This window comes from Cibotium barometz, chromosome 50 (genome assembly GCF_041138505.1).
Source record: "Cibotium barometz isolate CiBa-2024 chromosome 50, ASM4113850v1, whole genome shotgun sequence".
NCBI lineage: Eukaryota > Viridiplantae > Streptophyta > Polypodiopsida > Cyatheales > Cibotiaceae > Cibotium > Cibotium barometz.
In genome coordinates, this window is record NC_141095.1 from 38964492 (window position 1) to 38977239 (window position 12748).

General features: G+C 43.6%; 1 protein-coding gene across 1 annotated transcript in view; it reads right to left on the reverse strand.

The window, feature by feature from the left end:
• Positions 1 to 9618: 9618 nt before the first annotated feature.
• LOC147610102 (threonine--tRNA ligase, chloroplastic/mitochondrial 2-like) overlaps positions 9619 to 12748 on the reverse strand; it is a 64932-nt gene continuing 61802 nt past the window's right edge. The window contains exon 9 of the mRNA XM_086787367.1: positions 9619 to 10097. Coding sequence (XP_086643493.1) covers positions 9837 to 10097 — 261 coding nt within the window. The 3' untranslated portion in view covers positions 9619 to 9836. The remainder of the gene's footprint in view (positions 10098 to 12748) is intronic.

Consider the following 12748-nt stretch of genomic DNA (forward strand, 5'->3'; position numbering starts at 1 on the left):
ACCCCAACTGGTTCCTCCGGGAACCACACTAGTACAACAATACTTTGTGACTACCAACGGACTCAAAGAGTCTAGAACAAGAGAGCTATGAGTCATATGAGCAATATGATTCATATGGATATCCAAAGCAACCTCTAGCCATAGACTATACCTCTCTATTCAAAGCCATGGTGTAACAAAGAGCGAGAGACCTCAACAATATGGCACGTAGTCCATTGATGCTATGTTTCCATTGTAGGCTCGCATAGTATTGTTGAGTGTCCTCATAGAATCATCGCACCTAGTGCCCCAACTCCATCCCCGAATCTAGTGCAAAATCCCAATGTTGTTCCATACAAAGGCACATGGTATTGTACAAGTGTGGATTCAAACTGCTTTCAAGGATTGTCCAAACACGATAACAATTACCCCAGTCACAAGAACATTACCTACTTCGACGAGCCTTAATTTGCTGAGTGTACAAGGTGGACTTATTCATACATTCCTCTTAATGATATCACAAGGCTCTAGACGAATTCGAGGGAGTTAACATCTAAGGCAATGAAGAAGTAGAAAGCTAAAGCTTCAACTCAAAGTCAACAGGTGCAAGCCCCAAAGGCTATAATAGCCCCTAAAGACTAATGAACCAGAACCAAAGGTCCAGAAGAAGAATACCTCAAAAAGCATGCAGAAACACAATGCACGCTTAGTTTCCAAGGATAATGATGTTGTAACCCTTGAAAGTAGTTCGGATGTTAGCTTCCAAGTTGCCTCCCTTGCAAAGACAACGAGCGATCTCTTAATTAAATAAGTCATTCAAACCAGCTCTTCCCAAAGAGAAGAAACCAGCTCTTCCTCAAGAAGAGAAGAAACCCATTGACTACAAAAACCTTCCAAAGAAACTCAGAGAGTATCCCACTCCTGTGTTGGATAAAGAGAGAATGAAACAAGCCTAAGAGCTTGTAAGGACGGTGCATGTTGTCACCTGAGCCGATCCCTGACCCCATCCCAAAGCCACTCGTAGAACCAATGTGGGAACCTCAGTGCTTGTTAAGGGTCTTAACTGAGACCGTAACCATTCTTAAGGGGACTCAAAAAGAGCCATTTTCAAAGCCTTTGTCTTTGGAACCAATCTAACCAAATTTCGTATTGCTAGATGCTGTGAAGGAGGACTCGGTGTGGGAGGTGAAAGTTGGCCTTCCATGGGTCATCATAGTAACGACAATATTTTCTTCGATGTGATAGGTGACTTCATTTCGACTCCATCAGAGGCACCGGATCCTAGGGAAGGATCAATGCACATCCCCTACACATTAGCAAGTCCAAGCTTACCTCCGAGTAAGTATGAGCTAAGTGAGCGCGAATATCACACGAGGGACATGGCGGGCCTCACAACCTTCTTATCCTTCCTGATAAGTTCTCTGTTACAAGGAAATTATCAACTTTAGAGAGACTTATCCGAGTAGATGAACAAGAATTTAAGAGCCCACATAGTTGAACCTGAACCTAAAGAGGAGGAGGATGATCTATGCCACAATGAGCGCTCTCCCTCCATACCCAAGACAAGGAGTCAGACTGCCCATGAACAAGCTCGGACACTACTTTGAAAGTGATGAAATGAACGCTATGTTACGTGTCATTTATAAAGGCATGACAATCTCCGCAATCTTGGATGGTGGTGCTAGTGTTAGCATAATCACCAAGAATTGCTAGGAGACATGGGAAAGTCGACCACTCATAGGCACAAGTCTCGTGGTCAAGGTTGCCGATGATAATACAACCATCCTTCAAGATGCAAAGATTAAGACCTTTGAGCTAAGCTTCCACCACACATTCCTGATAATGGATTTTTGAAGAAGAGGTTCATCCACCATGATCCTCAGAAGACCTTACATGAGAGATGTAAGGTTGGTTCACGATTGGGAAACCAGTCACATTTATATACACAAAGGTAACCACTCCTTGAAGATAAACCTAAAAACATGGAAGGCTCATCCCATGGGTCACGCATTCTTGCCATTGAATCTGACACAACCATTCATACCACTTCAATCAATATTTATAGAGCATGTAATGCAAAGAATCTCACACCACCTTGCAATAGTTTTCTAGTGAGCTCTTACTTACTTGCATGCTATTTACTTGATTGATGAATTTATGCTAATAGGATTGATTGTAGGCTTTCTTCTTGCATTAGCTTTCTCTTCTTCCCCTACCTTTTATGAGAGAGAACCATCGTGAAGATGGATCTCTTGATGCCTCCATAAGGCATAGTTGACGCACCGACATGGAAAGTTGTAGATTGCGGCTCTAAGGCAAAACCCAATGACACATGCTTCAACAAGGCTAAGGTAAGCTCTTGACTTGAACAAGTACCCTTAGAAAATGACAAACGAGATACCAAAAGAGAATACTCATGCTGATTACAACCATCCAAACACAAAGATCTTTAATTATGTTGAGAAACACCTCTACTATTTTGAAGATTATAAATCCTTGAAGGATTCAAGGGTTTCATCATGGCTCTGCAAGATTTTCCATGCTTTTACACCCATAGAGACATATTGAACCATCATTAGTATATGTTCTTCCATACTAGTGACAAAGATGTGGAGAGCATTTGTATCCTGTCGTCTCCAAGCTTGGACAAAGGTGATTCATGACTTCCATCGTCTTAAGCTTGGACAATGTAGGAAGCAAGTGATTGAACACCAATGATGGTATCCCCAAGGCACATAGGAGAACAGGACAATCTTGAGGTTAAACTTCCAAGGAAGATAATTGGTGCCATTAAGCTTTCCATAAGCACTTAATGGTGCAAGCGAGGTCTTGAAGAAGATGCCATTTCTCTTAAGTTATTAGACAGCAACTACCAAAGAAGTTTTGTAGCTAGCTGAAGCTCTGATATCATGTGAGAGGATACAATGTGTGATGTATACTCAAGAACACTCACAAGATGTAGGATCTTTCACATCAAGAAACTTATAAACTTAAATTTCATAATAAATAGACAAGAATGTGATATTAACCTATTTAGTACTGTGCCAAATTTAAATATGGAGATGCCAAAGTGACCAGGTTCTTCAATCATGGCTACTCTTCATAATGGGGGCCATACAAACATAAGCTATCCGATGCATCGACAATATAATATGAGGGTGGAGCATTGATATTCAACAAGAAAATCTCTCTCTCTCTCTCTCTCTCTCTCTCTCTCTCTCTCTCACCCCACCCACACACATACACATGCACCCAAAGGAGCGAGCAAAAGCAATGTAATGTTTTACCCAGAATAATCACTTACAAGGTGTGCACATCCAATGACAAAACAAAGAATATATGTATATTACATAATTGGAGGCACTCCCAACAACAAGCAAGCGTGAGCGAGCTAGAGGAAGACTGAGCAAGTGGGAAGGCTAGAGGCCATCATGACAATGCTATACAATGACAAAACGGATGCTCCTCTCTCTCTCTCTCTCTCTCTCTCTCTCATACACACATGCACACCCCATGTGCACACACACAAGATTCAAGCCATGCCCTTGCGTGTACTTAAGTATGTATATTACCTCTTCGAACACTCATACACACAACAGATAATCCTCTCTCTCTCTCTCTCTCTCTCTCTCTCTCTCTCTCTCTCTCTCACACACACACACACACACACACACACACACACACACATACACACACATAAACACACACCCTATGTGCACACAAGATCCATGCCATAATACACACAATAGATAATTACGATGCACTATGATATTGGTCTATTCGCACAAAATTACAAAGTTTATGATGAGGTTCAACCAGTGACACATCTATATGCGAATTTTAATCGTCGACACAACTTTCATCATCCAAAAATAAGCATTGTCATCGATGATTCTCTCCTGTGACAACCTTGTCAAATCAACGATCTCGAGTGCCTTAGCATAATCTGGCAAGACACTTGGAGTTGAGCTTCATTCTCATCAACAATATGGTCATCATCACCATCTCTACCCAACCCATTGTTACCCTCATGCACCTCAATAGTAGGCTCATCTTGTGGCTCTTCCACCACCATGTCAAGTGTTGATCTCCCACCTCTTCTTCCTCTTCGGGGAGCTAGTCCCAAGGCTTGATGCCGCACTAAAACAACATTAGAGACAAGAACACAACCAAAGGTCACTTCACATTGCATAAGCATGTCATGAAAGGCGTGCGAAAACACTGTTAAAGAGGTTTCACCTCTTTCGGGGGGGTTCCAAGCATTCTGCAAAACAAGAATCTCCATTGTAAAAACCACAGAATTACATGTTCATCATACAATCCCCAAAACATTCTCTCTCTCACTATGTCCCTCTCTCTATCTCTCTCTAACTCTCTCTCTCTCTCTATCTCTCTCACACATGCTCTCTCTCTCCTCTCTCTCTCTCTCTGTCTCTCTCTCCGAGAGAGAGAGAGAGAGAGAGAGGAGAGAGAGAGCATGTGTGAGAGAGATAGAGAGAGAGAGAGAGATTGGATGCCAAGTGAGAGAGAGCAGAGGAAGAGGGTTAACTATGTTAACTGGTGAAATCAATTATATCAACATTTGAACAATGTTTCAGAACCACACATATAAATGATAAGGAAATAAACAAGAGAAAGTAGAAGAGGAAGACGATGAGAAAGAGCATATATAGTTTTTTGCAGAGGAAGAACATTTGTTACTTGCCTTACATTATCACACTCATTTCTGCCTCTCTCCCAATCTCTCTCTTTCCCCCTCGCTCTCTCTCTTCCTCTCTCTCAATCTCTCTCCGTCTCCCTCTCTCTCTGCCTGCTTGAAAGAGCCTACATCGGCACAGGCTCTTTCGAGCAAGCAAAGAGAGAGAGGGAGACAGAGAGCGGAAGAGAGAGAGAGGGTTTCTTTCTCCATTCCGAGGGCAAACAAGAAGTGAAGAGAAGGAGCAAACAAGCAATGAAGAGGAGTAGGTTATCTTCCATAGCCTCTCTCTCTCTCTCTCTCTCTCTCTCTCTCTCTCTCTATACTCAAAAGAGCCCACGCCGGTGTGGGCTCTTTCAAGCAGACATAGAGAGAGAGAGAGAGAGAGAGAGAGAGAGAGAGAGAGAGAGCACAACAGCACTTCAAATGTAGACACAATAGCACTTACCCAAGACCAACGGAGCCGTGGATGTGGATGCAGAGGCGGACCGACGGATGCGCACAGGGAGGAGCAGAGGCAGATGAGTAGGAGGCACAGCATGGACGAGCAGAGAGGGAGGGAGAAGGGAGGGATAATAGAGAGTAGAAGAGTTGCTAGGGTTCTCAATAAAAAGGGAGGGAGAATAGAGAGTAGAAGAGTAGTGCTAGGGTTAAAGTGATAGTGCTAGGGTTCGACGGCATCCAAGTGTGACATGGCATCAAAAATTCAAGTGACCATCACCCCAGGCGGTGCCTACTACTAATTCATCTCATCCAAGGTGGCGCCTGCAAACCGGTCTAGCTCACCCTGCACACGAGTGTAACAGGGGTCTAACTTCACCTAAACTTGAGTGATCATCATTGTCGTTCACGTGGTCAGAGATCTTGGGCGATTGTGCATGATATATTCTTCAAGCACGCATTAAATGTTGGTGTTGATTGCTTGATAGGCATACTCATCAAAAATTATTACAAAAAAAATATTAAAAAGCTTTCAAAAATACAACCATTATATAGGAAAGTTTTATAAGGTTTGCAAACAATAAATCCCAAGATAAACCGTCATTAGCTCATTGTGTGCTTCATAGTCCTCAAGCTAAAGTTGTTATTGCATTCTCATCTATTGGCAAATATGTCACGATCTATTACTATATTCGGACTTGTTGTTGTTATTCAAAACTTATCATACGTTCATCCATAAGACTCAATGAGATTGCAAGTTCTAAGATTCAAGAACAGTTTGATATTGGAGGCATGACTTTTGCCTTGTATTCTACTTCATTGGGTGGTGAGGGGGTGAAAATTGAGCCGCAAGTGCTTTCAAACGTTGATGAAGGATTTGGTCTGGATACAAAGAGTACACCCTTCTATAAAGTGAAGCTTCAACAGGTTTGTAGAGCCCGACAAAGTTATGGTTATTGATGCAGATGAGCCCGCTCTCAACGACAAGGTTCTAGAGAGTGGACCTTCTTCATCTACACAGAGTGTATTTGATTTTCTTCGAATTCAACCAAAAGATAGCACCCTTCATGTTGCATACCAAAGTGCAACAAAAATAGTTGTTGTTGATGAGTTGCCAATTACATATGATGGATACATCGCATTTGAGCTGCCTCCTGCCAAAATGTCTTCCCCAATGGTTGGAATGGAGCATAGGTATGATGGTCATATTTGGGTAGAGTATGTTACATGCAGATGTGATTGTTTTCCAAGCACTGTGCGCCAGGCACTGTGCGACTGAGCCGTTGTGTTGGTCATTTGCGATGCTACAATGTGGATTGCCCTCATATACTATCTTATTCCACTATAGACGAAACACATTGGGTTAGTAAATTGAAGAAGGCTCCTCCTACTGGTGTTTATTGTATGCCTAGAGATCAAGAAATATATACTAGGTGTGCAATTCATATGGGATTTCACAACCATCCTTTTGCAAAAGGAGTGAGTCGTGTGTGAAGCAGAAGATTGTAGAGGAAGAGGTGCGCCTAAAGACTGTGGCCTCTCCTCTATCAACTCCGAAGCAAATTGAGGTAGCGGTTGCCCAAGACATGGTATTGGAGCTTTTGATGGAGGGAGGTCAATCACGCAAAGATGGTTTTGGGGGGACAAAGAGTTGAATGAATTGCTTAGCGTGGTTACTCCATTGTCAAATAAGAAGCGAATTGAGCGTTGTGTTCAGGGAGCTAAAGGAGGTTCGATGCTTGGCTATAAGGGTCTCGAAGCAATCCTAGAGTTGAAACAAAAAATTAAGTATCCTTTTATTCATAGTATTCTATTTCCAGGACAGCTAGGAAAAGATGGGTAGCCCCATGTCTTCAAAATGTCAACCCTTGGCCCGGGAAGTGGGGTGGACTTGGTCAATAGAATGAGACTAGGTGGAAACTTGAAAGAGATGTGGGTGCACTTTGACCACGTTCACAAGGTTGCTGGTTGGTCCACTATGGCTGCTCATGTTTACGATCCTTTTCTGCAACAAGCGTTGCTAACCATTGCCACCTGTGAATTCAAAGTTGAGGACAGATTTGCCCAAATAGAATTCTAGAAGATGTTGAACGAAGTGGTGCAAAATTGTGGTTTTGACAAGCCTGAGTTTCGAGGATTTATGGCACATGAGATAAATGCAAACTGGATTGCTGTCCGCTCTGTGGATTTTGGAGGGAGACCTTGTCCAAACAGAGAATGCTCATGTGTGTGTCATTGAGAGAAAAGCATGGTGGCCCACACAAAACGCTGTATTAGGTCACCTTTCCATGAAGAGCACAAGATGTTATGTAGAAAATGGAGAAATGCTTGTTCAGAAGTGGCAGCTACAAATTGTAAATATGCCTTACAATAGTGGTGAGGAAGGGACATGCTGTTGAGAGCGAATCGGCATCACTTGAAACATGGATTCCTTGGTGAGAGGTCCGAGCAACACATTGGAATCCATGGTTTCTGACTCAAGAACAAGATGGCCCATTCCTGCCAACAACAAATCTTGCAGAGATCAAACACTCGAGCATGAGGGCTGCTGTTGGAAATAGAAAACAATTGTCATTGTACGAAGCAACTGAATTGGATCTCACTATGGCTGTGCTTCAGAGTGCCCATAGTAACGCTCACTTGGTGGGAGGATACACAAGAAGTGGACCTGGATTGCAAGAGATCAAGGATGGATTTCTCATGAGACAAGCAGGGTCATCCTCTGCAAAGAGGTTGATTGACTTGACACATGTTACAATGGATGAATCTAGTATTCAAGGTGAGAAGGCTATGCAAGAGCAGAGGTCAGTGCGGCGTAAACGGCCTACTTTGTCAACACCGAGAGTAGTGCTTGACAATGATAGCCATAGGCCACAAACGGTGAACAAAAGACAGAGCACAAGTGTGAATGTGCCAAAAAGCACAGCAACCATTATCAAGGAGAGAGCAATAGCAAGGACATTGTGGGCTATTCGTATAGTGGATGCCAAGTCCAAGGTCACTCATTTTGGCCTGCTCGAAGAAACAAAACGACGATATGGTGCATTAATTAATCATTCAAGAGCGAATCCTGAGAGAGGTGTACCAGCACCATGCTTCTGGGGGCATCATGTCTACCCTAAATCCACAATTACACCTGCTGGAGTGCGAGGGATTTGTATGGTTTTGTACTTCTACAAGCACACATTGCTAGAATATGGACACAACATGGGTCATAGCTCTCCTTGGTCCAGCACCTGGAGTGTGGCATGTTGTTGAAGGAACAAATCTCTCATTGGTTAAGGTGGCCGGTCTTGGAAGGGCTAACTTCTTGTTGGAAACAAATAAAGCCACTACCAGAATGAGTACAAGGGTGACAGCGAGCATGGGATCGACACCAAAGGTCCTAAGCTCATTTCGACCTAAGTATCGAGATGCAAAGGTGGTGCGTTGGCATTCAAAGCTTACTAAAGAATTTCAAGAGAATGTGCAAAAAGGACGCTCACTTGTTGCTACCATTGCAAGAGAAGATATTGTCATATGTAATGAGTTTCAGATGTTTCATGTGAGCACTGAGGGTCCCGTGCAACTGGGGTGCATTATGTGGTGACACTCGCAAAGTTTCCAGCCTGCTCATGTCCTGAGTTTCAAAAGAGGGAAGCAAAACATGAGGCAAACCTCCCCTACAAAACACATGTATTATGTATACTTGCAAGTTTTGAATCTACATGCATCTGTCCATGAATTCATGCACCGAGCAGCATTGACAAAGGTAGAGTTATTCCAGGCGCTTTCCAATCGTCATTACCATGCAAACCTCAGTGTGCCATGAGAGATAGTCCCTTGATTACAAGCTCTAACTAGATTAAGAGATGCCATATAACCCTATGCCTCCAGAATTTTCTTCTGCATGGGCTTGGCGCATAGCATGGGAAGTGCCTGCAAGTTTTGGTTGGTATTGTTTGCTATCTAGGGTTGCGGCTTTATCGTATGTAAAGCAGAATGGCTGCTTCTTTTTGTAGGCAAAAATATAATTATGGAATTTTGGTAAACATGCTCTGACATAATACCTCCTGTGTTCTTTCCTTGGTGGATTCTTTCCTTGGCAAGTGTCTTTTTCTTTGCTCGGGGCGCATAGACAATCTAACAATGTTCAGGTGTGAAAAGATTGAGACGGAAAAGACCGCAAAGATAAAATTTGCTTTAAAGAGTGTTAAAAATATTGAAAGCTTTCTTTTGGAATTTGGTTCAAACTTCACTTGTCCAGCACTTTCACATGTGGAAATGTCTCTTTTAATTCTTCTTTGACTAACTCATAATACAGAAGAGTGAAGAACAATAATGCGGTGACATGCACAGTTTTCCTTTCGCACTTGCTTGAGGCAGGGCTTGGCTTGTTCACGGTTGCTCGTGAAATGGGCATCCTCACATAATTGAAGCAGCTACGGTCATTTGACCTCTCCATGCTACTGGAGCAAATATACCTCGCATCTGAACTTCAAAATATACTTTAACGTGGTCGATTTTCATACTTCAACTGACTCATATTTATTGTTGATATACAGCAATTAATCCAGCCTTGGTTGGAAGGGCTGCAAACTGAGTACTCCAGCAAAGCAATCAATCAATTTAATCAAAAGTTTTAACAACCTCATACCAGAAGATATCATGAAATCCACTGCTGAACAATAAATATAATACATGGTGGGTATATCTTCCCTTCAGGAAGAGAACTTGCTGCTTACAAGAAGCCTCTGGAAGAGACCGTTGCTTGTATCCTTGCTGCCACCTCATCCACACTCATCGTTCCAAGCTCTCCTCCATGTCTTGTGCGAACAGTAAGGGTTTGGCTTTCAGCCTCTTTAGGACCCACGACAGCCATGACAGGAATCTTCTGTACTTCGGCATTTCGGATAAGCTTTCCTAGCCTCTCTCCTGACGCCATTTCTGCACGAATATTCAGATCTAGCAGTTTTTTCACTACCTTCTGGCAATACGGTACCTGCCATATTGCAAAAAGATGCCTGTTAAGTCTTCAATAGAGATGAAGCACAAATCTGCATGAAGTGCTTATCATTATTAAAAAATGCATGGCTTTAGCCCTATTCAGTTCAGATACTAACACAAGGGTACGTCGAAGGTCAGAAAGAACATGCTTAAAAAGAAGGTTTTCTGTGGGAAAGACACTGACACAAATTATCATCTCAACCCTTGATTAGTAGTACTGCGTGTATCCTCAGTAAAAACTATCCAGATAGTGCTCTTAACATGCTGTCCCTCCCTCTCAAGGAGCCTTCTCGACAAGTGGTCACTCATATTTAAAGGTTTACCTTATCTCAGAAATTGGACTTGGTCCCCTTGCCTGCTTTTATTCTGTGAATTTCCTAGTGGATAGGCCCAAGGAATATAGGATTCCATCACCTGGCTCATCTTCATGGTATTTCCATGCAGTTCCCTGTGCCTAAGGCTATGGATATGTGCCTAAACTTGAAGATGTGAAAAGGAACAAGGAAAACAATATATAAACGCCCCCAAACACCCCCCCCCCCGCCGCGGCGCGGCCCCCGTTTCCCCGTCAGAATTATGAACAAACTCTGAATGCAATGGAGGGTAGCACTTAGCAAACATGAATCTGGGTATTTCTTCCCACTGCATACTAGAAATGAGTGAAACTCGCAGGGCACCCATAATGCCTTGGATGGGAGCATTCTGTGTTATGCTCAATTGTCACATGCACGCCCATGCCATGGCTAATCTTCGGCATGAACAGACTTTATCCCAAATTAGTGCAGCAATTAGTAGTAGCATCAGAAGCATCATCATCAGCATCAGAAGCATCTTCATCAGCATCATCAACATCATTATCATCAGCAGCACCACATCATCGTTAGCATCATGATGGAGCTGCATGGAGGCCTGTTGGCTGGCAGCAATCATATGTCGGCTGGCAGCAAGTCTTGTGCAGCAGGCGGCCAGGGGCTACAGCAAGGGGTAGCAGGTGTGGGCAGAACAGATAGTAAGTGCAGCAGTAAAGGTCTACACAACAGGCCGACAGCTGTGTAGCTGGCCGACTGGTGTCCCACACAAGTATATAAGCATGAGTCATAATTCAGCAGTCATTTAGTCCATAAATCATTTCATTCATTCTAGCATCAGTATAAGTCATGTAGAAGGGCCAAGGTCACCCCTATGGGAACTGACCAAAGGCCTAAGTCATGTACAAGCATGTATGCAGCCTTTTTGTACCATATGAATAAAGAAAACCCTGACACCCAATCTCTTTCTTCTTCTCTCTCCTCAGTTTTTAATCATCTTAATTCAGCATCAATGTTCTTAATCAGGCTTAGCGCTATGGATCAGTACAGCAAGGCTTCCACGCATGCAATGAAACTACACCAACTAGGTGTGAACGTCCTTGAGCACCATCTCGTGAACAATACGCTCATCAACACAAAATGAACTAGCCACAATACACCTAATCATTGAACGATACACCATTGCTCAAGACAATCTGCAAAAGAGAAGCGCTGCACAGTATACCATTGGGGCCGCGAACGGGCTGACCCCCCGCCGCCCCCCCCCCCCCCCCCCCCCCCCTCTCAATACTAAAGTATATTATTGGAGTATTTTATTTGTGTACAAAGTTCCAAGGGCTTGCTAGCCAAATAATCCATGCAATGCATAATATGAAGGCATATTACCCAAACAAGTATTTGCCGGTGAAGAATGTCGAAGCTGGACTCGTCGAATGAGTCAATACAACCAGCCCTGGAGTTGTGTGGACACGAAACTGTCATCCCGAGACCACACACGAAAAGGCGCTCGCGTACTAGAGCCTAGCTCGCACAACTCGCAGAGGAACGGGCTTGATCCCCCCAAGTGTAGGCACACAACCAAGTGCTCACACTCTACAAGTACACGAACAGGTACTTGTAGAAGATCCGGTACACAAGCTGGTACTATTAGGGTTTCAACAGGTACAACCGTGAGTACAGTTCTGATTTTCAGCAAGTACAGCTGGTACATGCAGTACAGCAGGCACAGTATGTTCTCACAGAAGGTAGAACAGGTACTGAGGGTACAGCAAGTACTGTGGGTACTGCAAGTACGGAAGGTGCTGCAGGTATAGAAGGTACTATGGGTACAAAGGGTGCTGCAGGGACATTAGGTACATAGGCGGGTACAGTACTGCAGGTACATTCGGGTACAGAGGAGAGTTCGGCACTGCAGGTACAATTGGGTACTGCAAGTCGGGGGCGGTAAAGCACTGCAGGTACAATCGGGTATTGAGGGTACAGCATGTACTACAGGTACAATTAGGGTTTCCGCAGGTGCTGAAAGTACTGAAAGGTGCAGTCGACCAGTAGAAAAAAGGAAGTGAGCCAAGGAGAGTTGGGTGCCAGCTTCTAGGAGAAGGGAAAGTGCAAAGAGGTGAAGGGGTCCAAATCCCTTGTGCCATGTGGCATATCCCACCATAATTAATGGTGGGCACCTCCTTAAAGTGTCAACACACTTATGAGGCCCTATGTGGGAGCCCAGTGTTCGGGCTGGCCACACTTTTGACCTTGCGCCCCGGGCACTAAGCCGGTGGCCAGTGCCCAGCTTTAATAAATGTGAACTGCTAAGGTTATAAAACCTTTGCAATAACAAACA